At 45.6% G+C, this 27,887-nt stretch overlaps 2 protein-coding genes across 6 annotated transcripts; one reads left to right on the forward strand and one right to left on the reverse strand.

Annotated features, from left to right (window-relative positions):
- Position 1: 1 nt before the first annotated feature.
- On the reverse strand, positions 2-16,928 carry mrps9 (mitochondrial ribosomal protein S9). The gene is made up of 11 exons (XM_071329870.1): positions 16,798-16,928; positions 15,882-16,064; positions 10,455-10,517; positions 10,316-10,346; positions 9,903-9,982; positions 5,220-5,305; positions 5,059-5,134; positions 3,811-3,979; positions 3,508-3,616; positions 1,614-1,783; positions 2-440 (listed from the first exon to the last, which is right to left on the reverse strand). The coding sequence occupies exons 1-11, from the start codon at positions 16,894-16,896 to the stop codon at positions 349-351; spliced, it is 1,158 nt and encodes a 385-aa protein (XP_071185971.1). The 5' UTR covers positions 16,897-16,928; the 3' UTR covers positions 2-348.
- Positions 16,855-27,743, forward strand: LOC139532380 (protein NLRC3-like). 5 transcript variants are annotated; one of them, XM_071329865.1, is made up of 10 exons: positions 16,855-16,975; positions 17,592-17,818; positions 18,716-18,876; positions 20,786-21,086; positions 21,212-21,256; positions 22,094-23,831; positions 25,662-25,829; positions 26,259-26,432; positions 26,575-26,621; positions 26,955-27,743. In XM_071329865.1, exons 4-10 carry the CDS (start codon positions 20,795-20,797, stop codon positions 27,488-27,490), a joined length of 3,000 nt encoding a protein of 999 aa, XP_071185966.1. In that variant the 5' UTR covers positions 16,855-16,975; positions 17,592-17,818; positions 18,716-18,876; positions 20,786-20,794; the 3' UTR covers positions 27,491-27,743. The 5 variants fall into 5 exon arrangements, with proteins under 5 accessions (XP_071185966.1, XP_071185969.1, XP_071185968.1 ...); XM_071329868.1 differs by having other exon boundaries at positions 20,786-21,065; XM_071329867.1 differs by having other exon boundaries at positions 17,592-17,785.
- Positions 27,744-27,887: the final 144 nt, after the last annotated feature.

Below are 27,887 nucleotides of genomic sequence, written 5' to 3' on the forward strand. Positions count from 1 at the left end.
GTATTTGAAAAACAACCTTTTATTTTCAATACACAGACAAAGACAATGGACAGGTGTGTTGCCTGAGATGGCCCTCTGGTGGCAGAAAAAAAACATTGCAGCCTATATGGAGTTGGGAATTCTGCCCTCACATGGACAGAACCCCTTTGAATTTGTACATGTATTTGAGTCATGTACTTGGTGTCCATTTCCAGATCTAAAACACCTTTAGGGGACATATAAAAAGCTACAACAGGGGTTGGATGAACAATTTGTCCACTTACTAATAACAGTTCTGATCTCAGAGGAAGATAATGATGAAGATGTTGCTGTGATTTCCCTGTGTCCAGTTCTATTCTGTCCTTCACCTCAGCGTTTCTTCCAGGTGAACTTCCTCCTCGCTCCCTCCTGGCCCGGCTTCTTCCTCTCCTTAATTCTGGGGTCAGGGGTCAGCAGCCCAGCTGAGAGGGAGGCAGAGATGCAGGTCAAAGGTCAAACCAAAAATAGTACAATACATCAACGACAAAGCAACAGAGGCCAATGTTGTTCATTTGATGTACATTAAAACAATCCTTCTCTAAACACATATCAAATGTGCAGGCTAAAGTTAAATCTAGACTTGGTTTCCTCTATCGTAATCGCTCCTCTTTCACCCCAGCTGCCAGACTAACCCTGATTCAGATGACCATCCCACCCATGCTAGATTACGGAGACGTAATTTATAGATCGGCAGGTAAGGGTGCTCTCGAGCGGCTAGATGTTCTTTACCATTCAGCCATCAGATTTGCCACCAATGATCCTTATAGTACACATCACTGCACTCTATACTCCTCTGTAAACTGGTAATCTCTGTATACCCGTTGCAAGACCCAGTGGTTGATGCTTATTTATAAAACCCTCTTAAGCCTCACTCCCCCCTATCTACTGGGTAGTCGGTGGTTGCTGAAAGAAGAGCTACTGCAGCCCTCATCCTCCACATACAACACCCGTTCTGCCAGTCACATTCTGTTAAAGGTCCCCAAAGCACACACATCCCTGGGTCACTCCTCTTTCCAGTTGGCTGCAGCTAGCGACTGGAACGAGCTGCAACAAACACTCAAACTGGACAGTTCTCTCAATCTCTTCATTTAAAGACTCAATCATGGACACTCTTACTGACAGTTGTAGCTGCTTCGCGTGATGTATTGTTGTCTCTACCTTCTTGACCTTTGTGCTGCTGTCTGTGCCCAATAATGTTTGTACCATGTTTTGTGATGCTACCATGTTGTGTTGCTACCATGCTGTTGTCATGTTGTATTGCTACCATATTGTTGTCATGTTGTGTTGCTGCCATGCTATGTTGATGTTTTAGGTCTCTCTTTATGTAGTGTTGTGGTGTCTCTTGTCGTGATGTGTGTTCTGTCCTAGATTTTAACATTTTTAATCCCAGCCCCCGTCCCCGCAGGAGGCCTTTTGCCTTTTGGTAGGTCATCATTGTAAATAAGAATGTTACTAACTGACTTGCCTAGTTAAATAAAAGGTTAAATAAAAAATAAATAAATACAAAAAAAGATAATGAAGCTTTCTGAATGATGTGTATGTGTGTGTGTGTGTGTCGTTAGTTGTGTGAATGTGTGTGTAGTACCACTACCAACCTTGTCTCATGGTCTCCACCTGTCCCTCAGACAGGAAGCTGAGCATGGCGCGGGAGATGGCAAGGCGTAGCGCCCCCGCCTGGCTGGAATGGCCCCCGCCACTCACACTGCACTGCATGTCAAACCTCCCCAGCACCCCCATGAAGTGGAGGGGGAACATCAACTGCTCCCTGTCAGGGGGAGAGGAGAGGGATGGAGAGAAGGGAGGAGAGGGATGGAGAGGAGGGAGGAGAGGGATGGAGAGGAGGGAGGAGAGGGATGGAGAGAAGGGAGGAGAGGAGAGGGATGGAGAGAAGGGAGGAGAGGGAGGAGATGGAGATGAGGGATGAGAGGGATGGAGATGGAGAGAAGGGAGGAGAGGGATGAGATGGAGAGAAGGGAGGAGAGGGATGAGATGGAGAGAAGGGAGGAGAGGGATGAGATGGAGAGGAGGGAGGAGAGGGATGAGATGGAGAGGAGGGAGGAGAGGGATGAGATGGAGAGGAGGGAGGAGAGGGATGAGATGGAGAGGAGGGAGGAGAGGGATGAGATGGAGAGGAGGGAGGAGAGGGATGAGATGAGATGGAGAGAAGGATAGGGATGGAGAGAAGGGAGGAGAGAGATGAGATGGAGAGGAGGGAGATGGAGAGGAGGGAGGGAGATGGAGAGAAGGGAGGAGAGGGATGGAGAGGAGGGAGGGAGATGGAGAGAAGAGGGATGGAAAGAAGGGAGGAGAGGAGAGGGATGGAGAGAAGTGAGGAGAGGGATGAGATGAAGGGAGGAGAGGGAGGCAGGAGAGGGATGAGATGGAGGAGAGGGATGGAGAGGAGGGAGGAGAGGAGAGAAGAGGGATGGAGATGAGAGAAGGCAGGGTAGGGATGAGATGGAGGAGAGAAGAGGGATGGAGAGAAGCGAGGGGAGGAGAGGGATGGAGATTGAGAGAAGGGGAGGAGAGGGATGGAGCGAAGAAGGGTGAGGGAGGGATAAAAAGATTGAGGGAGGGAGGGAGGGAGAGAGGTGGAAAGGAGGGAGGGAGAAAGAGGAGTTGGTTACGAGAAAGAAAGAGAGAGAGAGATTAAGAGGGATAACAGGATAAAGAGAGAGAGAGAAAAGGGTAAGTAAGTCAGTCAATGGAGTGGGCACAGGACACTGAGATACCAGTTATCAACAACAGTGGTTGTCTAGAGGATTGTAAAGAGCTGTGGTGTGTGTATAGAGTCCTGTTAACCTCTGTTAGAGCCACACAGTCAAATTTAGATACTACAGCAGTCACTCTTCTGTCTCAGCATGAAAAAGACAGATGAGGGGTGTGTGTGTCAATGTGTATGGAGTGTGTGTTCTGGCCCACATCCCAGCAGACTAAATGAAAGGCGTATTGCTGACACAGTCAAACCACCGTCACCCTTCAGGTCCTATTAGTCCTGTCTCAGTCTGTCCTCAGCCCAGGAGATCACACACACACACACACACACACACACACACACACACACACACACACACACACACACACACACACACACACACACACACACACACACACACACACACACACACACACACACACACACACACACACACACACACACACACACACACCTAACCCACTCAGTTGTGTAATTAACTCTGCTATATCCCAGATAAATAAAAGAGGCTATAACGCAGTGAAGTGCAACATAAAGCTACTTTTCAACAGTGTTTTGTTTGAAAGTGCACGTGGCACGGCGTGCACGTTAAGGAAGGATGGGGAGAGGAGTGTGGAAAGAAGCAGGGACTTGTGGGAGAGGAAGCACTAACGAGCCATGTCAATCCTCTAAAGCTTCCTCTCTGATAAGTCTCCTACTTCATCAGTACTGGTCTGAAAACACGTGCTATTTGAAAGCATTACGGTGGATGTCTACTGGGAAGGAATACGGACCGGTCTTGCAGGACAGGGAAGTAGTGGACATAGTTTGTCCCGTTGATGCTGATGGATCCTGAGCCGCTGTCTCTCAGTAGAACAGTACCTGTAGCGGTCTTCCTCCTGCCTGGGAAACACACACAACTTATTATCCTAGATCTCTCTCTTCTACCATGAAGCCCTGGCCAACCAATGACTGTAGGTCATTCTTTGAAAGGGAAAGATTAGACCTGGATTGCGGTCAAATGTAAATAAATGCTATGTTATTGATCCATTGATTGATAAAAGCCCAATCGTATTAATTGATTGATTGCTGTTTACCATCTCCAGTGCTGTAAGCCACTCCGTGCTGGTCGTACTGTAACGGCTGGACCTGCTGCTTGGAGGACTGGATCTCTAGCTGTCTGCGGTAGCGCTGGACAAAGTCCTCCTCCACAGAGCAGTAGGGCAGAGACAGCAACCTCTCCATCAGCTGGATGAACCGTGCATACTGACGAGAGAGACATACAACATGGAAGAATAGGAGTTGCCCCTAGACGCTGATCGTGGGTCAGTTTAGCATTTCCCTGACTAATGGTAAAGGTTAGGATTGGTGGAGGGGAAGCTGATCCTGGATCTGTAGGGGAAACATCACCCCGGAGCGTAAGAACATAAGTACACACGCCTAGTTTCTATTGGCGTTGTAGGGCTCTGTTCAGTATTTAAACAGCAACCTCTTGTGGTGACTAGGTGAACTGCATCATACCAGTAATACAGTATCTAGCAGGCCAACAACCAGGTTTCCAGCCAACCTTCTATCTGAGTAAAGAACATGTTAGATACAAATATTGGAAGGCATGATGGAAACAGCAAAGTTGTCAGTAAGCTCTCCAAATATTGATATAATAACCATCATATGGAAGTAAACTTGGAGTCACGTGATGACATCATCCAGTTTATTAGGCTACAGATGAAATAAATGATGAACTTCACAGGGTGGTGAAAGTGCAAGGTGATGAGTTTGATGTTTCAGTCCTTTCCAATAAATATTGAGGGTCTTATTCTGGTGACATGATGATTGATGCTTGGGTGCCTTTTGTCAAATTAAACGAATCTCGCTCTTTAGTCCATAATAATCTCATCATGTAGGCTGTACCCGCAATGTATCTGCTAGCTGTTGGCTAGAGCACATGCCAACACCAGGATGCACAGTCGCTATATAACGCAACATTTGTGACAAAACCATCAGTATTGTTGAAAATGGGAAAAATTAATTTAACTTGTATTTTTTTTATTTGGTACATGGGGATTTAACCGCAAACTTTATTTTTATGTGGACTACCTAATCACACACTTTTATCCGCAACAATTCAATTTGATCGAATTGATTATTCGCTGGTGGGAAAATGCACATGTTTTATTTATGCAGATTTTTGAATATTCACATGAAAATCTGGTGCTAATTGGATGGAAACCTAGCTAGTGATATCTAAGGTCTTTTTCCTCAGTAAATACTATCACAGCAGAACTGTTGAAGTGAGAAGGAGAAGGACCAGATATCTGGATGGCATTAAAAGAGTTCCTTCTTACATCGTGTTCTGAGATGGTCTCCACCAACAACTCCTCCAGCTCTTCTTTCAGCAACCACCGACTACCCACCAGAGAACTGAACATAGACAGTTAGATACACACACACACATACATTCACTGGTGAACTTATTTCACTGCTCTGTGAAAACAACTATCCTCACATCTGCTTGGTATCCTGGGTGAAGAGACCCTTTCCTCTCAGACGGTCCTGGTGCTTCTCTACTGCCAGGGCTTTAGTGAAGGTGTCCTGAATGGGACAGGAGGACACAGACAACCAGATGAAACAACATGGAACACCCTATGGTCTATGAACCTTTCACTCAATATTAACAATGTGTATTTGTGTTGTATCAAGAAAAGACCCGTATTGAGTACATTTTATATTCTGACACACACGCACCCACACACACACCCACACCCTAGAGATAGAGAAAGAGAGAGGATTCTCCATTATGAAAGCAGATCCCATATCTGTCCCCATCCATGGCTGGATTTAATTGGGTGGGAAAATTGAATTGGGAAGCACTTGGGCTAAAGCTTTCTCCCCAAGAAGCCGCCATGCGGAGCGAGAGGGCTAGCTACCCGCTGTCTGCCGGGCATGCGGAGCGCGAGGGCTAGCTACCCGCTGTCTGCGGGCATGCGGAGCGAGAGGGCTAGCTACCCGCTGTCTGCCGGGCATGCGGAGCGCGAGGGCTAGCTACCCGCTGTCTGCGGGCATGCGGAGCGAGAGGGCTAGCTACCCGCTGTCTGCGGGCATGCGGAGCGAGAGGGCTAGCTACCCGCTGTCTGCGGGCATGCGGAGCGAGAGGGCTAGCTACCCGCTGTCTGCGGGCATGCGGAGCGAGAGGGCTAGCTACCCGCTGTCTGCCGGGCATGCGGAGCGCGAGGGCTAGCTACCCGCTGTCTGCGGGCATGCGGAGCGAGAGGGCTAGCTACCCGCTGTCCGCTGTCCGCGGGCACGCTTGTCTAAATTGGCATGGAGCCCACGAGCTTGGCGTTAGCCCATCAATCGCGGTACAGTACGTTAAGGCTGGTGATAGAGGGCCCAGACCCGACCCGAGCCGTCAGCCTGGCATTCTGTCACGTCCCAAAGCAGCCTCAACTCCCCATCCACCCCCCCACGCGACTGGGTGAGAACTCATTTCCCTGTCCATTATTCAGCAGATGTTTGTTTAATTCCTTCTTGATAGAGTGGAGTCTAATCCGCCGCCACTCCGCCAGAGAGAGAGAGGGGGGGGGGGCAAACATCAAGCAAAAACCAATTTGTGTCACAAAAAAAAAGAAGTAATAAAATAATCTTTATAAAAAGGGAGGGCAGGTGGTGGTGTGAGGGGGTTTGGCGTTACACATTTGTGAACACTGGGCCCTACAATGGCTGGGAAATGATTGAGGTATAGAGGCCTGGATGAAAAAGAGGAGGATAGTGGGAGACAAGCAGAGAGAAAGAGATACAGAAAAGAAAGAGATACAGAAGAGAAATGAATGCCTCCTACACTTGAACATTTTATACTCAACTCTCGACTCACTTCTAGTTCCTCAAATTCAATAAGCAGTGTGAAGCAGCACCCTGTTAGCATGGTGTTGATGTGGCTTCACCAGTGAGCCACATCAATGGGTAGGGGGTAGTCGGGAGCCCCTGGTTCCCCTCAGCAGTGGGTAGGGTAGGGGGTAGTCAGGTACCCCTGGTTCCCCTCAGCAGTGGGTAGGGTAGGGGGTAGTCAGGAACCCCTGGTTCCCCTCAGCAGTGGGTAGGGTAGGGGGTAGTCAGGAACCCCTGGTTCCCCTCAGCAGTGGGTAGGGTAGGGGGTAGTCAGGAACCCCTGGTTCCCCTCAGCAGTGGGTAGGGTAGGGGGTAGTCAGGAACCCCTGGTTCCCCTCAGCAGTGGGTAGGGTAGGGGGTAGTCAGGAACCCCTGGTTCCCCTCAGCAGTGGGTAGGGTAGGGGGTAGTCAGGAGCCCCTGGTTCCCCTCAGCAGTGGGTAGGGTAGGGGGTAGTCAGGTACCCCTGGTTCCCCTCAGCAGTGGGTAGGGGGTGGTCAGGAGCCCCTGGTTCCCCTCAGCAGTGGGTAGGGTAGGGGGTAGTCAGGTACCCCTGGTTCCCCTCAGCAGTGGGTAGGGTAGGGGGTAGTCAGGTACCCCTGGTTCCCCTCAGCAGTGGGTAGGGTAGGGGGTAGTCAGGTACCCCTGGTTCCCCTCAGCAGTGGGTAGGGTAGGGGGTAGTCAGGTACCCCTGGTTCCCCTCAGCAGTGGGTAGGGTAGGGGGTAGTCAGGTACCCCTGGTTCTCCTCAGCAGTGGGTAGGGGGTAGTCAGGAACCCCTGGTTCCCCTCAGCAGTGGGTAGGGTAGGGGGTAGTCAGGTACCCCTGGTTCCCCTCAGCAGTGGGTAGGGGGTAGTCAGGTACCCCTGGTTCCCCTCAGCAGTGGGTAGGGTAGGGGGTAGTCAGGTACCCCTGGTTCCCCTCAGCAGTGGGTAGGGTAGGGGGTAGTCAGGTACCCCTGGTTCCCCTCAGCAGTGGGTAGGGTAGGGGGTAGTCAGGTACCCCTGGTTCCCCTCAGCAGTGGGTAGGGTAGGGGGTAGTCAGGTACCCCTGGTTCCCCTCAGCAGTGGGTAGGGTAGGGGGTAGTCAGGTACCCCTGGTTCCCCTCAGCAGTGGGTAGGGTAGGGGGTAGTCAGGAACCCCTGGTTCCCCTCAGCAGTGGGTAGGGTAGGGGGTAGTCAGGTACCCCTGGTTCCCCTCAGCAGTGGGTAGGGTAGGGGGTAGTCAGGTACCCCTGGTTCCCCTCAGCAGTGGGTAGGGTAGGGGGTAGTCAGGTACCCCTGGTTCCCCTCAGCAGTGGGTAGGGTAGGGGGTAGATAAGATGAAGAGGACAGTGGAGCAGTGAGGGGGCTAAACCCAACAGAACCACAGAGCACTCAACCTGGAAGCCTCTTCCTCATACACACAGCCAGCTTTACACCCCAATGACTTGGCAGAGCTGTGTGTGTGTGTGTGTGTGTGTGTGTGTGTGTGTGTGTGTGTGTGTGTGTGTGTTGTATTATTATGGGGTCGGGGGGAGGTGTTGTGGCTGTAAATACAGTACTGTGCACATGTAAGTGGATGTGTGTTTGCGGAGTTAATTAACACTCAAATGTTGGGATTGTGATTCTTCCAGAGGTATCAAACAATATGTTGTGTAGTGAGAGAGATGCATAGAAAGAGGGGGAAACAGAGAGAGTAGTGACCCGTCCCCCTTTTAATCTCTGACTCAGTTCTCCCCTGCAAGGCACACTGCGGTGTTTGTTGTACATGGTTGGGTTGCACTACAGGGGTCGGGGCTGAGAGGGGGAGGGGGGAGAGAGAAAAGGCAAGAGTGGAGGGGGGTGAGTTCCCCGTCACGGAGAAGGGAAGAGAGAGAGAGCAATAGAGAGTCTAATGTTTACTGTTATTTTTTATTGGTTATTTCACTTTTGTTTATTATCTAGTTAACATATGTTTTCCATGCCAATAAAGCCCTTAAGTTGAATTGAGAGAAAGAGAGAGTAGTTTCCCTCAGAGAGACAGACAGCCCCCTCCCTCTCAGACATTGGTCTGACATTCCTATTTAAACTAACAGCAGGGAGCCAGGGGTTGCTGCAGGGCATGGGAAGGGGGGGGGGGGGGGGGGGAGTTGACAAGAGGTCAAAATATTGCCAGGTTACACACACTTCTTATCTACCAGAGAAACACACCTCTGTCCTAGGTCAAATCAACCATATAAACAAGAGGAAGGTAAAACACACACTTCTTATCTACCAGAGAAACACACCTCTGTCCTAGGTCAAATCAACCATATAAACAAGAGGAAGGTAAAACACACACCTCTTATCTACCAGAGAAACACACCTCTGTCCCAGGTCAAATCAACCATATAAACAAGAGGAAGGTAAAACACACTTCTATCTACCAGAGAAACACACCTCTGTCCTAGGTCAAATCAACCATATAAACAAGAGGAAGGTAAAACACACTTCTATCTGCCAGAGTAACACACCTCTGTCCTAGGTCAAATCAACCATATAAACAAGAGGAAGGTAAAACACACTTCTATCTGCCAGAGTAACACACCTCTGTCCTAGGTCAAATCAACCATATAAACAAGAGGAAGGTAAAAACACACTTCTATCTACCAGAGAAACACACCTCTGTCCTCGGTCAAATCAACCATATAAACAAGAGGAAGGTAAAACACACACCTCTTATCTACCAGAGAAACACACCTCTGTCCTAGGTCAAATCAACCATATAAACAAGAGGAAGGTAAAGAGGGAGAAGGAGCGGGTGTGAAGGAAAAATACAGAAGATGGAGGGATGGAGGGTAAGCTGAGTGGGTAGAGGTGGGTAGCTAGCTAATCTACAGCACCGGTCTCCAGGGACCCTCTACCTCTCTGGTGAAATCCCCAGGGCAGAGCAGCTCTCATCCAGGCACAAAGCCTGACTATCAGCCATGGTAGTCACCGAGCCAGGCCTGAAACAGGATTTAGGACGGGGACAGAGGGGCCCGTCACAGACACGCCCCCTGCCTGTCTGCACCCCTCCCTACCTTCCACAACCCACCTCTCCCAAACCCCCCCCCCCCTTCCTCTCACACTGCTCCTACTCTCACCATCCCACCTCCATCCACATCTCTCTCCCTCCCCCCCTCCCTCCTCACCCGGCCCTCCTGCTGTATTCAGCTGTAGCTCTGGCTGTGTGTGTGAAATGGGATGTGACAGGAGCACCTTTCCCTGGGGACCATAAATAAGGCCCTGGAGGCTAAGACCTCCAGAAAAACTTCCACCCTCAGTCTTTCTCCTCCCGGTCTCTCTCCCACACACCCAGTACTCACGTGCATTAGAGTGTAGTAGGACTGCTTTCCTGTGTAGAACAGAAAGTGGAATGGCCGTCCATCTGCGCCCCATTGGACAGCTAGAGGATATGTGTGTGTGTGTGTGTGTGTGTGTGTGTGTGTGTGTGTGTGTGTGTGTGTGTGTGTGTGTGTGTGTGTGTGTGTGTGTGTGAGAGAGAGTGCGTGCGCGAGAGAGAGAGAGACAGAGGGAGATTGGAAAAGAGAGAGAGAGAGTTAGGCCATTGGTGTAAACCGCTTTACTTTGTCTAGCCCAATCACTGTTAGAGATTGAGGAAAAACTCGGAGGTCCCCCTGCTGGTGATGTTGTGAAAGTGCAGCTTTCACACAGCGTGAAAAGGACCATAGGAGTAGAACAATCCATCTCAGTTGTAAATCTATTTAAAAGGACCTACCTCTCTGTTTTGGAAACACCTCATCCGGATGCTGGAAGAAAATATGAAGATTTTGAATCACTAATGAATTTGAAGTTTCTGAGTTAATACATTTCTACATGAGACAGAAAACAGAGACAGGGAGGACGTCTAGTCTTACCTTCATCAGTGGTTTGGCTTTTTTGTCAAACAGGCCGGAGGGGAACAGGTATGCAATGCTTCTCTGGAACAGAAGAGAAGTCAAATATCATTAACATATCCTAAAGATGGAGGGAGAAACATTTAGTTTAAACAGCCAGCTCTAAGCAGGGAGAAACATTTAGTTTAAACAACCAGCTCTAAACAGGGAGAAACATTTAGTTTAAACAGCCAGCTCTAAGCAGGGAGAAACATTTAGTTTAACAGCCAGCTCTAAGCAGGGAGAAACATTTAGTTTAACAGCCAGCTCTAAACAGGGAGAAACATTTAGTTTAAACAGCCAGCTCTAAGCAGGGAGAAACATTTAGTTTAAACAGCCAGCTCTAAGCAGGGAGAAACATTTAGTTTAAACAGCCAGCTCTAAGCAGGGAGAAACATTTAGTTTAACAGCCAGCTCTGAACAGGGAGAAACATTTAGTTTAAACAGCCAGCTCTAAGCAGGGAGAAACATTTAGTTTAACAGCCAGCTCTAAGCAGGGAGAAACATTTAGTTTAACAGCCAGCTCTAAGCAGGGAGAAACATTTAGTTTAAACAGCCAGCTCTAAGCAGGGAGAAACATTTAGTTTAAACAGCCAGCTCTAAACAGGGAGAAACATTTAGTTTAAACAGCCAGCTCTAAGCAGGGAGAAACATTTAGTTTAAACAGCCAGCTCTAAACAGGGAGAAACATGTAGTTTAAACAGCCAGCTCTAAACAGGGAGAAACATGTAGTTTAAACAGCCAGCTCTAAACAGAGAGAAACATTTAGTTTAACAGCCAGCTCTGAACAGGGAGAAACATGTAGTTTAAACAGCCAGCTCTAAACAGGGAGAAACATTTAGTTTAAACAGCCAGCTCTAAACAGGGAGAAACATGTAGTTTAAACAGCCAGCTCTAAACAGGGAGAAACATTTAGTTTAAACAGCCAGCTCTAAACAGGGAGAAACATTTAGTTTAAACAGCCAGCTCTAAACAGGGAGAAACATTTAGTTTAACAGCCAGCTCTAAACAGGGAGAAACATTTAGTTTAAACAGCCAGCTCTAAACAGGGAGAAACATTTAGTTTAAACAGCCAGCTCTAAACAGGGAGAAACATTTAGTTTAAACAGCCAGCTCTAAGCAGGGAGAAACATTTAGTTTAAACAGCCAGCTCTAAACAGGGAGAAACATTTAGTTTAAACAGCCAGCTCTAAACAGGGAGAAACATTTAGTTTAAACAGCCAGCTCTAAACAGGGAGAAACATTTAGTTTAAACAGCCAGCTCTAAACAGGGAGAAACATTTAGTTTAAACAGCCAGCTCTAAGCAGGGAGAAACATTTAGTTTAAACAGCCAGCTCTAAACAGGGAGAAACATTTAGTTTAAACAGCCAGCTCTAAACAGGGAGAAACATTTAGTTTAAACAGCCAGCTCTAAACAGGGAGAAACATTTAGTTTAACAGCCAGCTCTAAACAGGGAGAAACATTTAGTTTAAACAGCCAGCTCTAAACAGGGAGAAACATTTAGTTTAAACAGCCAGTTCTGAACAGGGAGAAACATTTAGTTTAAACAGCCAGCTCTAAACAGGGAGAAACCAAAAAGATCATTAGGGACAACAACCACCCGAGCCACTGCCTGTTCACCCCGCTATCATCCAGAAGGCGAGGTCAGTACAGGTGCATCAAAGCTGGGACCGAGAGACTGAAAAACAGCTTCTATCTCAAGGCCATCAGACTGTTAAAACAGCCATCACTAACATTTAGTGGCTGCTGCCAACATACTGAATCATCTCTAGCCACTTTAATAATTAAAAATTGGGTGTAATAAATGTATCACTAGCCACTTTAAACAATGCCACTTTACATAATGTTTACATACCCTACATTACTCATCTCATATGTATATACTACACACTATACCATCTACTGCATCTTGCCTATGCCATTTGGCCATCGCTCATCCATATATTTTTATGTACATATTCTTACTCATTCCTGTACACTTGTTTGTATAAGGTAGTTGTTGTGAAATTGTTAGATATTACTGCTTGGTCGGAACTAGAAGCACAAGCATTTTTCTACACTCGCATTAACATCTGCTAACCATGTGTATGTGACCAATAACATTTGATTTGAACCTTTAGTTTAAACAGCCAGCTCTGAACAGGGATAAATGATAGTAGCAGCCAGGCTAGCTAACAGGTTCGAGAGGAGACACTCAAGTCTTGTAAGAGTTCAGATAAAGGCTAGAGGGAAGTTCCTAGAGAACAGCAGTGAAAGTTAGAGGGGAGAGAGAACAAACAAACAGCTAGGTGACAGGAACCAGAGGACAGACTAGAGTCACCAGTTCACCCTAAGTTCACACACTCACAGCCAGTCTCCTTGTGAAGGCAGCAGAGTGGAGCCAGGTCATTAGTGCTGCTACAGATGGCACTACTCTTGACAAGGTGTGTATGTGTGTGTGTGGAGGGGGTCTGAAGGTGTGTGTGTGTGGGGGGGGGGGGGGGGGGGAGAGTCTGAAGTGTGTGGTGTGTGTGTGTGTGTGTGTGTGTGTGTGTGTGTGTGTGTGTGTGTGTGTGTGTGTGTGTGTGTGTGTGTGTGTGTGTGTGTGTCTCTCTGAAGGTGTGCATTTGTGTGTGGGAGGGGGACAGACAGGTAGTGTCCACCCTGCCACTCTTCTCCAGCCAGTCTGTTCATCCCTCCTCTCCCTCATCTTTAACTTATTTTGCTCCTTCACTCTGTCTGCTCAATTAAGAGAGGGAACAGGTGCTAGAAGGAGAGAGCATGCTGCAGCCTTTTGGGCTGTCAGGACGAGGGGAATCAAAGAGAGAGAGAGGGAGGGAAGGAGAGTGAGAGGTAGAAGAGAGAGAGGCAGGTGAGGGGGAGGTAAAAAGAAGAAGACAGGGGAGGAGGAGAGTGGAACACTGTGCCAGATGAAGGCAGCACCTGTTCATTTCATACCCTAGGCTGCAATATGGCAGAGTCCCCTAGGGAGGGACAGAGAGAGGGGAAAGGGAGAGACCTTCTCCCTGCCACAGATCTCACTGTGTTGTTCACAGCACTCTAGATTCCTCCACTCTGTCTCAACTCCATCGATGTCAATAAAACAACTTAAAGAGAGTACTGCTACACAATAGTTTCTGCACAGTGCCTAATTTCGAAACTAAGTTTCCCTTTTATTATCTCAACTGCTAACACTTGCATTGTTTGCACTAATAAGAATGTCACATCAACTGAACCAGAGTCAACAACAACACACAGGCGCAAATCTCCCCCAATTCCCCCTCCAGTGGACCCCATTCCCTCTCCAGTCTCCCCCATTACCCCTCCTTTTCCCCTAATTCCCCCTCCAGTGGTACCCCATTTCCTCTCCAGTCTCCCCCATTTCCCCCTCCAGTCTCCCCCATTACCCCTCTTTTCCCCCTAATTCCCCCTCCAGTGGTCCTCCATTCCCTCTCCAGTCTCCCTCATTTCCCTCTCCAGTCTCCCCCATTTCCCTCTCCAGTCTCCCCCATTTTCCACATCTCTCCCTCTCCTCCACTCATCTGACGACGGGACGCTCCATGTCACTTCCTGTTACAAAGCACACTGCTAACAGCTATATTCATTAGATAGGATGAAGGTTAGAGACTGCCAGGAAGTGAAGAATCATGGGAAATCAAACTAAATGAGTGGGGCAAACGAAGCTAATGCATTCTTCCTTCGTAATGAATAAAACATGGGATGTGTGTGTGTGTGTGTGTCAGGCGTTGCTAATACAGTGGACACAGCACATTAGACAGTGCTGGCCCCTGCTGAGTCTGTCTGTGTGATCAGATCCAGGTCTTATTGTTGATTTTCATAATGACTATATGTGCACATCTTATGGATACCAGAATAGTAGAGGTGCATAAGTTGTTTTGAAGTAGGTCACTCTGTAATTATATGCACGACCACGTAATGGTAATGTAGGTGGGTGTTTACAGTTTTGAACGTAATATTCCCTTACTGCTGTCTAGGTTCCAACCCGGCCTGATTGTATATATTCATTTAATTATTGATGCCAACATGTACCTCTCTGATTATTGAATGTGCATAAAGTGTAGCTTTTTGTATGGCCATGTTTTGTATAGCATCCACACCCACTATGCGTCATATGTGTAATGACTATGTGGGGTAAAATGTGGATATATTAGGGGATGGGATAACGCGGTCTGCTTGACCTGATGAAGATCCGTGTTGGATCGTAACGTTGTCATTAAAGGTGGTAATTGGGGGCAAATTCAGTGTGCGGGCCATTCTGTTCTTTTCAATTAATCTTCCTTACCCCACCACCTAGGTGTTTTAAGGACATGCGTATGACCACAAACTGCTTTACACAGCCCACTGGTAAGTGCTAACAGTTCTGTTCATTATATAGAACGATGGTTAGAGACCGCCGGGAAGTGAAGAATCATGGGAAATCACACTAAATGAGTGGGGCAAACGAAGCTAATGCATTCTTCCTTCGTAATGAATAAAACATGGGATGTGTGCATGTGTGTGTGTGTGTGTGTGTGTGTGTATGTATCAGGCGTTGCTAATACAGTGGACACACCACATTACACAGTGCTGGCCCCTGCTGGTGACTGTTAGAGTGTGTCTGTGTGATCGGCTACACCAGATGCTGCTGATGGCATGCAGAGACAGACCAGAGACAGAACAGGAATTAAACTAATATGGCTGGAAAACCGCCTTAAATACATGTGACATCTCCTGTGAGAAAGAAAGCATAATTGATCTACTCCAAATAAGGTGCCACCTTTCTAAACATAGCCTAGCCAAATGCATATCTCTATTGAGTTGAGGGGGGACACCATAGACTTATTGAGGTATGATTCCGTCTCTGATTGTAGGGTAAGGACAAAAAACTGCATTACACTGCATCCCTCTAGGGCTTACACTGCATCCCTCTAGGGCTTACACTGCATCCCTCTAGGGCTTACACTGCATCCCTCTAGGGCTTACACTGCATCCCTCTAGGGCTTACACTGCATCCCTCTAGGGCTTACACTGCATCCCTCTAGGGTTTACACTGCATCCCTCTAGGGTTTACACTGCATCCCTCTAGGGTTTACACTGCATCCCTCTAGGGTTTACACTGCATCCCTCTAGGGTTTACACTGCATCCCTCTAGGGTTTACACTGCATCCCTCTAGGGTTTACACTGCATCCCTCTAGGGTTTACACTGCATCCCTCTAGGGTTTACACTGCATCCCTCTAGGGTTTACACTGCATCCCTCTAGGGTTTACACTGCATCTCTCTAGGGTTTACAATGCATCCCTCTAGGGTTTACAATGCATCCCTCTAGCGAAAGACAGTAGTTGTACAGGAGTTAGAATATTCAGAGAGGTACATGTTGGCATCAATAAGGAAATTCATATGTTAGACATCAGTGCAGTCTTTCTTACATCAATGTCCCCCTGAGTGAAGGTCTCGGGGTCCTCTCCCATCATGTTGGCTAGATGTCTCTTCCCGATGTTGAACTCCTCCACCTGCTTCTTGATGAACTCCTCCGAGAACTTCTCTGGGCCCGCTGCAGCCAGGTTCTTCCTGTGGAGCACAGCGCTCACACATAGCTGTCTGGACAGCACCTGGAGGAAAGAGGAGGTTCTTATGTTAGGATACATACTGTAGTATAGAACTGGTGCTTTTATAACCCAGGGCCTTGGTTTTCACAGGGATAGATGAATGTCAGTTATCTGGGCTAATAGACCGTCTCTGTAGGTGGCTCTGGTCTTTTAGGTGCATTCAATTAGTCTGAAACGGTGAGATTTGGCATTGACAAATAGACCAACTGATGTGCATTTGACAGCAAGGTATCCACTAGTAAATGGGACTTGGATTAACGTAGTACAACTGATGTGCATTTGACAGCAAGGTATCCACTAGTAAATGGGACTTGGATTAACGTAGTACAACTGATGTGCATTTGACAGCAAGGTATCCACTAGTAAATGGGACTTGGATTAACGTAGTATAACGTTAGCTAGCTATGTCAACAAGCTCTGTGAGGCTTAGCTAACTAAGGTTCTATTAAACCAAAATATTGAGCCTTGTATGTCCACTATGTTCATGTAGCTAGCTAGCTATGTCCATTATGGCATGCATGTTGAGACAAGAAGAACAATATCTAGAAAGTCAACTAGCTAAGTTACTTAGCTAGCTGGCGGTCTTACTTCAATGACAGTTTACATGTGAGCTAGTTGACAAGGCAGCGCATTGCTACTAGCGCTTAGCTATTTCAAGGACAACTCAGCCCTTCTCTGCAGTGCAGCCCCGTTGACATTACCGTGAAAACATGCCGAATTAAACTCTTGGCTTTACCTGGCGAGTTAAATTTGACGAGACTGTGTTAAAATTGAAGCAGCAATTTCCGCATTTCCAGAGAAAAGATCCCACGGTTCTTCCACCGGAGGCCGCCATGTTTGCTGTACGACGCTCTCGTGAAAACAGGAAGTACGTCGATAGCAATGCATTTGTGTTACAATGTAACTGTTACAATGTTGCTACATTTCATTTCTCACAGTATATTTGGCAAAATTCGGATACAAAGTATTTGTTTCTACAAAACAATAACCGTATTTGATAAATCCATAGAATAACTAGAATAAATGTATAGGTTGTTCAGTCCCTTTGTTGCATCCTACAATTAGTTGAACAGATAGGTATTATAACAAATATGTGATTTTATTATTATTCTTTACAATGGGATATGAGGGTAGCATTCATCATTTTGGTCAACGTTTCGTGTCGGACCCTAGATAGTAGGGAACATTTAAACTGGTACAAATCACCCAACCCTACTACACCTGTTCAGATGAGCTACGAAAACTAATCCAAGCTGGAAGCTATCGGACCACATAGACTGCAGAACGATTTGTTGACATGGTGAGTTTTTTTGGGGGGGTTAAACAACAAACAGCTATACAACTATAAAACTTTACCACTATAAAACTATGCAAACTACCATACAACTATAAACTATACAACTATACAGAAGTATACTATAATAAAATTATTCACTATGCTTCAGCTGTGACATAAGTGTTGGATACTTGGACTCCCCCTTCATGGATTTAAAACCATATAGGATTGTTGTAGGCATTGGCTGGAGGGAGTTTCCACCATTGCTAGTTTCCAAATGTTAAAATACTGAACTTTTCCTTTAAGAAACTCTTCTCTCCACTGCGGCTTCCTGGTGTTGTGTAAGGTCCCCCGGAAAAGTTAACAGAGTAAAAAAACTATTTGTTGCACATGATCTATTATGAGACGACAAAGTAGAATATCATCTTCAAAACGGAGATGACATAAAGTAAATATTTCAGAAATGAATCCACACGGCAGAGTGAGTTAATGGAGTAAGGGTTATATAGTATAAGGGAGAGTAGTATCGCCTGGACTAAGTAAGAGAACAGTGACTTAATGTTATGTGTTAAGTCTGACGTGGATCAGTACAGACACTGTTAAAGGGAGGTAGTGCCTCACAATGTTTTTCTTTAAATTTACTTTTTATCAAACCAGTTTGTTAGCTCTATATGAAGTGTTTGTGTAGTTAATTAACTTGTACTTGGTGGAGAGGAAGGGCTTACGGATGGACATGAGGAGATGGGTTATGAACTGTGAGCAGTGGTGGAAAAAATACCCAAATGTCATACTTGAGTAAAAGTAAAGATACCTTAATAGAAAATGACTGAAGTAAAAGTCAAAGTCACCCAGTAAAATACTACTTGAGTAAAAGTCTAAAAGTATTTGGTTTAAAATTTATCTTAAGTATCAAAAGTAAAAGTACAAGTATAAATCATTTAACATTCCTTATATTTAGCAAACCAGACGGCATGATTTTCTAGTTTTACGGATAGCCAGGGGGACACTTCAACACTCAGACATCATTTACAAACTAAGCATTTGTGTTCAGTGAGTCTGCCAAATTGGAGGCGTTCGGGATGATCTCTTGATAAGTGTGAATTAGACAATTTTCCTGTCCTGCTAAGCATTCAAAATGTAACTAGTACTTTTGGGTGTCAGGGAAAATGTAAGGAGTTAAAAGTACATTATTTTCTTTAGGAATGTAGTGAAGTAAAAGTTGTCAACAATACCTCAAAGTACTTAAGTAGTACTTTAATGTATTTTTACTTAAGTACTTTCCACCACTGACTGAGTATATTTGGGTGTGTACACTTGAATTCTGTTTGATGTACAAACATATTCACCAACATTCTTCTCTCTGTTACAACATGTTTAGGCTTACAGTGGTGAGACAATGTTGGGGACCAACTGGTTCCTACAGGGAGGAGGTGGATCAGTGAAACACTTTGTACCTTGACTCTCCCTTCAGTTCACCAGACAGCAGAATGAAGAGCAGAGCTTCACACAAAGGGGAGAAATAAATTAATGATCACTACTGTAAGTTGTTGGGTCGTGTGTAATATGCTAGTGATACAGTGCATTTGGAAAGTATTCAGACCTCTTGACTTTTTCCACATTTTGTTACGTTACAGCCTTATCCTAAAATTGATTAAATAGTTTTTTCCCCTCATCAATCGACACGCAATACCCCATAATAACAATGCAAAAACAGGTTTTTAGACATTTTTGCAAATTTATAGAATTTTAAAAAATGTCAATATTACATTTCCATAAGTATTTAGACCCTTCACTCAGTACTTTGTTGGAGCACCTTTGGCAGAAATTACAGCCTCGAGTCTTCTTGGGTATGACGCTACAAGCTTGGCACACCTTTATTTGGGCAGTTTCTCCCATTCTTCTCTGCAGATCCTCTCATGCTCTGTCAGGTTAGGTGGGGAGCGTCGCTGCACAGCTATTTTCAGGTCTCTCCAAAGATGTTTGATCTGGTTCAAGTCCGGGCTCTGGCTGTGCCACTCAAGGACATTCAGATACATGTCCCGAAGCCACTCCTGCTTTGTCTTGGTTGTGTGCATAGGGTTGTTGTCCTGTTGGAAGTTCAACCTTTGCCCCAGTCTGAGGTCCTGAGCGGTCTGGAGCAGGTTTTCATCAAGGATCGCTCTGTACTTTTCTCTGTTCATCTTTCCCTCGGTCCTGACTATTGTCCCAGTCCCTGCTGCTTAAAAACATCCCCACAGCATGATTCTGTCACCGCTATGCTTCACCGTAGGGATGATGCCAGGTTTCCTCCAGACGTGACGCTTTGCATTCAGGCCAAAGAGTTCAATGTTGGTTTCATCAGACCAGACAATCTTGTTTCTCATGGTGTGGGAGTCCTTTAGGTGCCTTTTGGCAAACTACAAGCGGGCTGTCATGTTCATTTTACTGAGGAGTGGCTTCCGTCTGGCCACTCTACTGTAAAGGCCTGATTGGTGGAGTGCTGCAGAGATGGTTGTTCTTCTGGAAGGTTCTCCCATCTCCACAGAGGAACTCTGGAGCTCTGTCAGAGTGACCATCGTGTTCTTGGTCACCTCCCTGACCAAGGCCTTTCACCCCCGATTGGTCAGTTTGGCCGGGGGACCAGCTCTAGGAAAAGTGTTGTTGGTTCCAAACTTCTTCCATTTAAGAATGATGGAGGCCACTGTGTTCTTGGGGACCTTCAATGCTGCAGACATTCCCCAGATCTGTTCCCCGACACAATCCTGTCTCGGAGCTCAACGGACAATTCCTTCGACCTTAGTGCATGTCAGGGCAAAAACCAAGCCATGTCAACTGTGGGACCTTATATAGACAGGTGTGTGCCACTCCAAATCATGTCCAATTCATTGAATTTACCACAGGTGGACTCAAGGATGATCAATGGAAACAGGATGCACCTGATCTCAATTTCGAGTCTAATAGCAAAGTGTCTGAATACTTATGTAAATAAGGTATTTCTGTTTTGGATTTGTAATAAATTTGCTAACATTTCAAAAAAACTGTTTTCACTTTGTCATTATGGTGTATTGTGTGTAGAATGATGAGGAAAGCATTGTATTTAATCCATTTTAGAATAAGGCTGTAACGTAACAAAATGTGTAAAAAGTCAAGAGGTCTGGATTTCTGAATGCACTGCATGTTCAAAGTGTTGTTTTTCACTTAGCCAGTAATGTCGGTTATAGACACTTTCTAGCTTGAGTCGCAAGAAAATACCAATCCTGGTCCTGGAAAGCTAGGTGTACAGGCTTTAGTTCCAGCCCAGTACTAATACACCTGACTAGCTACAACGGGGAGACTGTAATGATTTTCCCGGGTAGGGGAAATGGCTTGGATGCATTCGACTTTTAAGAATGCTGCATGACTACCATGGCAGATGAGTCCTGTGTATCTAAAGTCTATTGCAGATAACTTCCTCATGTCTTATCCTCAGTGATCCAAAATGTCTTCTGTTGCTGAGCTTCTGCTGGCCACTCTGGAGGACCTGCTCGAAGTAGATCTAAAGATGTTTAAATGGCGCCTGACCCAGGACGTGCTGGAAGGCTTTCCTCACATTCCAGTGAGCCAGCTGGAGAATGCTGACAGACTGAACATTACAAACACGATGGTGGAGACCTACGGTCCTGAGGGAGCTGTGAAGATCTCACTGGAAATCCTGAGGAAGATGAATCAGAACCAACTGTCTGATACGTTAAAGAACCAGTACAATGAGGGTGAGACAACAGAAGCAGCAGGTTAGACAATTATACTACGTTTCAGATTATTATCATTTTTACATAACAAGCAGCGACACATGGCAGGCAGCAGAAAATCCCAGACGAAATTGATGTACTAAAACAGCTCTCTCTCTCTCTCTCAGCCTCTCTCTCAGCCCCGAGTGCTCCAGTGGTTTTAGAAGTCAGAGGTAAGCTGTTTGAATCAACACAACAGCACCCAGAGGGCAGAATTTGAAACGTACATATGCCGTGTTCACATACTATTGGACGGCAGGTAGCCTAGTGGTTAGAGCGTTGGGCTGGTAAACGAAAGGTTGCTGGATCAAATCCCTGACCTGACAAGGTAAAAATCTATCGTTCTGCCCCTGAACAAGGCAGTTAACCCACTGTTCCTAGGTTGTCATTGTAAATAAGAATTTGTTCTTGACTGACTTGCCTAGTTAAATAAAGGTAAAATCGTAAATGTCTAGTTCCGACTGGGAACTTTCACTTGAACAACCCTCCCAGTCGTAATTATAAGTGGGAAACTCAGAGAAAATGTTGTGGTGATTGACCTTTGACCTTCTCAACCAAATGACAAATCTATTTTTGACAACTACGACATCATCAATATGGATAATGTATCTAGTTTGACCATATTGTCAATGTTAAGCAAGCTTGCTAACTTTATTATTAGTAACGTTATCTAGCTTATCAAGCTAGCTGTATCACAACCAGCCGTGATTTGGGCGGCGGTGGACAAATGGGCGAGCGTCGTCCGGGTTTGGCCGTTGTAGGCCGTCATCGTAAATAAGAATTTGTTCATGTCGACATCGAGACATCATGTAAAATACATCATAATTTGGTTATTATCTGGTGAAATAACCAGATCATTTATGGTTGCTAAAAAGACGTTTGACAAAACAACCTGACCAAAACATGTCATAATGACGTCAATACACACACACAAACAAACACATACCGTTACCATGGCAGTAATATAAAAAGTAAACTTACTGGATCTTTGTTTTTTCTTGCTGTCCAAGACAAACTGAAATCCTACCTTAAGAATAAGTACGGCTGTATATATGAGGGGACGTCAAAGGAAGGTGATTTCATCTACCTAGACCAGATCTACACTGAGCTCCATGTGATCGAGGGGGCCTGGGGAGGGGTCAGAGATGAGCATGAGGTCATACATCTGGAATCCAGAACACCAGCCACAGGAGAGGCCACTATTGAAGCCAACAACATTTTCAAACCCCGACCTGATCAAAAAAAGCCAATCAGAACAGGGCTTACACTGGGCATCGCTGGCGTGGGAAAGACTGTCTCCGTTCAGAAGTTTATTCACGACTGGGCAGAAGGAAAGGAGAACCAAGACATTGATTTCATCTTTCCACTTCCTTTTTGCCAAATTAATTCTAATATAGGGGATAAGGACTGCAGTCTGATTGAACTGCTTCATCAATTCTTCACTGTCATGGGACCGGTGAAGACACTGGGGGAAGGTTCTAAAGTTCTGTTCATCTTTGATGGTCTGGACGAGAATCGACTTCCTCTGAACTTCAACAGTAAGGTTCTGACAGACGACACAAAGCCAGCCTCGCTGAACCAACTGATCACAAACCTCATCACAGGAGAGCTCCTCCCCTCTGCTCTTATCTGGATAACCTCCCGACCTGCTGCAGCCAATCAGATCCCTCGTCAACACATCCACCAGTGGACAGAGGTACAAGGGTTCAATGACCAACAGAAGGAGAAGTACTTCACAAAGAAAATTAGTGATAAGAACCTGGCCAGCAGAATCATCAACCATGTCAAGTCATCAAGGAGCCTCCACATCATGTGCCACATACCAGTGTTCTGTTGGATTTTAGCCACTGTTCTAGAGAAGCTGTTGGATCAAGCAGGGAGTGGAGATTTGCCCAAAACCCTGACTGAAACATACTTACACTTCCTGATCTTTCAGACAGACAGGATGAGAGCAAAAGGGAATTCCGTAGGAAGTGACAACATAGTCCTCAAACTTGGAGAGCTGGCATTTCATCAGCTGGAGAAGGGATATCTTATCTTCTATGAGGAAGACCTGACCGAGTGTGGCATTGGAGTCAGAAAAGCATCCGTGTACTCAGGTTTGTGCACCGAGATCTTTAAGGTGGAGGGGAGGACCAGTCAGAAGACAGTGTTCAGCTTTGTTCATCTGAGCATCCAGGAGTGTCTTGCTGCTGTTTATGTGTTTCTCACATTCATAAACTGCAATAAAAACCCACTGGTCCAACAGAACTCCTCCTTTTTGCGGAAATTTCGGAAACACCAACCTATGATGAACTTACTCAAGAGTGCAGTGGACAAGGCCCTAAAGAGTAAGAATGGACACCTGGACCTGTTCCTCCGTTTCCTTCTGGGCCTCTCACTGGAGTCCAATCAGACTCTCCTACAAGGCCTACTGACACAGACAGGAAGCAGCTCACATACCAATGAGGAAATAGTTGAGTACATCAAGATGAAGATCAGGAAGAATCCCTCTCCAGAGAGAACCATCAATCTGTTCCACTGTCTGAGTGAGCTGAATGACCATTCTCTAGTGAAGGAGATCCAAACATACCTGAGATCAGGAAGTCTCTCAGCAGCCAAACTGTCACCTGCACTGTTTTCAGCTCTGGTGTTTGTGTTGCTGTCTTCAGAAGAAGAGCTGGATGTGTTTGACCTGAAGAAATACTTTAGATCAGAGGAGGGTCTTCTGAGGATGCTGCCAGTAGTCAAAGCCTCCAGAACAGCCCTGTGAGTAACTGTTAGGACATTTTAAATACTGATCATCAGGAAGAAATATTTAAATGAATATATATATATATATATATATATATATATATATATATTCATGTATTTATATATATATTTATATATATATATATATATTCATGTATTTATATATATATTTATATATATATATATATATATACACTGCTCAAAAAAATAAAGGGAACACTAAAATAACACATCCTAGATCTGAATGAATGAAATATTCTTATTAAATACTTTTTTCTTTACATAGTTGAATGTGCTGACAACAAAATCACACAAAAATTATCAATGGAAATCAAATTTATCAACCCATGGAGGTCTGGATTTGGAGTCACACTCAAAATTATAGTGGAAAACCACACTACAGGCTGATCCAACTTTGATGTAATGTCCTTAAAACAAGTGAAAATGAGGCTCAGTAGTGTGTGTGGCCTCTACGTGCCTGTATGACCTCCCTACAACGCCTGGGCATGCTCCTGATGAGGTGGCGGATGGTCTCCTGAGGGATCTCCTCCCAGACCTGGACTAAAGCATCCGCCAACTCCTGGACAGTCTGTGGTGCAACGTGGCGTTGGTGGATGGAGCGAGACATGATGTCCCAGATGTGCTCAATTGGATTCAGGTCTGGGGAAAGGGCGGGCCAGTCCATAGCATCAATGCCTTCCTCTTGCAGGAACTGCTGACACACTCCAGCCACATGAGGTCTAGCATTGTCTTGCATTAGGAGGAACCCAGGGCCAACCGCACCAGCATATGGTCTCACAAGGGGTCTGAGGATCTCATCTCGGTACCTAATGGCAGTCAGGCTACCTCTGGCGAGCACATGGAGGGCTGTGCGGCCCCCCAAAGAAATGCCACCCCACACCATGACTGACCCACCGCCAAACCGGTCATGCTGGAGGATGTTGCAGGCAGCAGAACGTTCTCCACGGCGGCTCCAGACTCTGTCACGTCTGTCACTTGCTCAGTGTGAACCTGCTTTCATCTGTGAAGAGCACAGGGCGCCAGTGGCGAATTTGCCAATCTTGGTGTTCTCTGGCAAATGCCAAACATCCTGCACGGTGTTGGGCTGTAAGCACAACCCCCACCTGTGGACGTCGGGCCCTCATACCACCCTCATGGAGTCTGTTTCTGACCGTTTGAGCAGACACATGCACATTTGTGGCCTGCTGGAGGTCATTTTGCAGGGCTCTGGCAGTGCTCCTCCTTGCACAAAGGCGGAGGTAGCGGTCCTGCTGCTGGGTTGTTGCCCTCCTACGGCCTCCTCCACTTCTCCTGATGTACTGGCCTGTCTCCTGGTAGCGCCTCCATGCTCTGGACACTACGCTGACAGACACAGCAAACCTTCTTGCCACAGCTCGCATTGATGTGCCATCCTGGATGAGCTGCACTACCTGAGCCACTTGTGTGGGTTGTAGACTCCGTCGCATGCTACCACTAGAGTGAAAGCACCGCCAGCATTCAAAAGTGACCAAAACATCAGCCAGGAAGCATAGGAACTGAGAAGTGGTCTGTGGTCGCCACCTGCAGAACCACTCCTTTATTGGGGGTGTCTTGCTAATTGCCTATAATTTCCACCTGTTGTCTATTCCATTTGCACAACAGCATGTGAAATGTATTGTCAATCAGTGTTGCTTCCTAAGTGGACAGTTTGATTTCACAGAAGTGTGATTGACTTGGAGTTACATTGTGTTGTTAAAGTGTTCCCTTTATTTTTTTGAGCAGTGTATAAATAGTTATACTCCTATGCTACTTCTCAAATAACATGCTGTAAAATCTCAAATAGTCTATTTTAAACATCTCATTTAGGCTGAATCAATGTAACCTCTCAACCCGATGCTGCAAAGCGCTGGGCACAGCTCTCATCTCCTCACACTTGGAAGAGCTGGACCTGAGTGGCAACGACCTGCAGGATTTAGGAGTGAAGCTACTCTCTGCTGGACTGCAAAGTCCGCAATGTAAACTGGTGACACTTAAGTGAGTGTTCCTGTACTTGTTCAACAAGTAATAATTGTTCATTAGATCAACATGTGTTTAGAGGCCAATTTCAATTTAATTAACTTTCAGTTTCAATACTGCAAAACAAAAGTCCTGTAAAACAAACTTTTAAATTCACATAATTTTCATTTTCTCCAATAATTAATTCAGCAAAAAAAAATTAGCAGTATTTTAGCCATGCTGATAGGAATATAACTATTTTAGCAATACTTTAGTTTTCCTCGTTGTTTGTGAGCAACATGGTTTAGAAGTGTCTGAAATAGTTTAGTACTACGTACAGTACTTTATCATAATCCAAAAGTCAATGTGAACATCACATTTTAGACTGAAGTTTAATGCATATCAACTTTGAGAGAAGAAGCAAAATGCATCTGTCATTTTTGATATTCATGTGAAATCATGGTGCAGGCTGTCAGGCTGTCAGGTCACAGAGGAAGGATGTGCTGCCCTGGCTTCAGCTCTGAGGTCAAACCCCTCCCACCTGAGAGAGCTGGACCTGAGCTACAATGACCCAGGAGACTCAGGAGTGAAGCTGCTCTTTGCTATACGGGAGAATCCATACTGTAAACTGGAGAAACTCAAGTATGTTGAGGTTTTGGATCAATCAGTACTCAGTGTAACACAATGTATTCCCCAGTATGTCTCCTTCCTCTGTGTGTCTACAGTAAAGTGTGTGTGTGTGTGTAAGACTAATTGACTGTCTGCTCCTCTGCTTTTCCTATAGTGTGGACCATGGTAGAGGGTGCAGGTTAAAATCAGGGCCCCAAAAATGTGAGTTTTTTGTTTAATGCATGGACATAGGTTTGTTGGACCTGGGTTTAATACATGTGTTCGATTATGTGTTGTTTAAATGCTTATTTTCTGTGTATTTGAGTATTTTCACAAATAATGTGGCCCTAATCAACTACTTCTATTGGAAGTACTTTAAAGTATTTTTAAAAAACATATTCCTGAATACATTATTTCAAATTCCAAACAGACCTGGGGTCAAATGCATGGGAGTATTTAAATGTTTGTGTAAATACTGTGTATTTTCAAATACATGCTTAACAAGTGTTTTTTCCCCCAAATGCAATATATTTCAATCCTGGTCTCCCCATTTAGATGCCTGTGATCTCACACTGGACCCAAACACAGCACACAGAACCCTCTCTCTGTCTGAGGAGAACAGGAAGGTGGAATGGACCTGGAAGGAGCAGCCATATTCCGATCACCCAGAGAGATTTGAGGACTATGAACAGGTGCTGTGTAGAGAGGGTCTGACTGGGTGCTGTTACTGGGAGGTAGAGTTGAGTGGGAGGGCTTGTATAGCAGTAACATATAAAGGAATCAGCAGGAGAGGAAAGGGTCCTAACAGTCGGCTTGGAGCCAATGACAAGTCCTGGAATCTGAACAGCTTTTATGACAGCTACTCTGCCAGGCACAATTATAAGAGAACTGACATACCTGTCCCCTCGTCCCGCTCCAACAGAGTAGGAGTGTATCTGGACTGGCCGGCCGGCACTCTGTCCTTCTACAGCGTCTCCTCTGACACACTGACCCACTTGCACACATTCCACTCTACATTCACTGAGCCTGTCTACCCAGGGTTTTATGTAGGGGGTGATACAGGGACTGTGACCCTGTGTCAGGTCAAATAACCTCCTGTGTCCTGGAGTAACACCAGAGTCTTCAGAGAAGTCATACTCCTGTTCAATCACATCTGGGTGACCTGATGGGATACGTTTCACTCTAATCATGACATGAATGAGTAAGTTAACATGAATATACCGTACATCTCTAAAGTTGACTGACCTTGTAACTAGAATCACCCCACTGCTGTAAAAACCTCCCATTTAAAATCTCTAGTTGTTATTGCTTTTCCTTATTGTTTGTAATAAAAGGTTTCTAGAATGTTCTGTTTTTTTTTACGTTCTACTTTTAGATACAATAAGCAGAGGTGCTGTTGGCGTCTTTCAATATTTTACTAACGTAGGATACATAGTACATACCACAGGAGGTTGGTGGCACCTTAACTGGGGAGGACGGACTCGTGGT

This window comes from Salvelinus alpinus, chromosome 10 (genome assembly GCF_045679555.1).
Source record: "Salvelinus alpinus chromosome 10, SLU_Salpinus.1, whole genome shotgun sequence".
NCBI classification, from domain to species: Eukaryota; Metazoa; Chordata; class Actinopteri; order Salmoniformes; family Salmonidae; genus Salvelinus; species Salvelinus alpinus.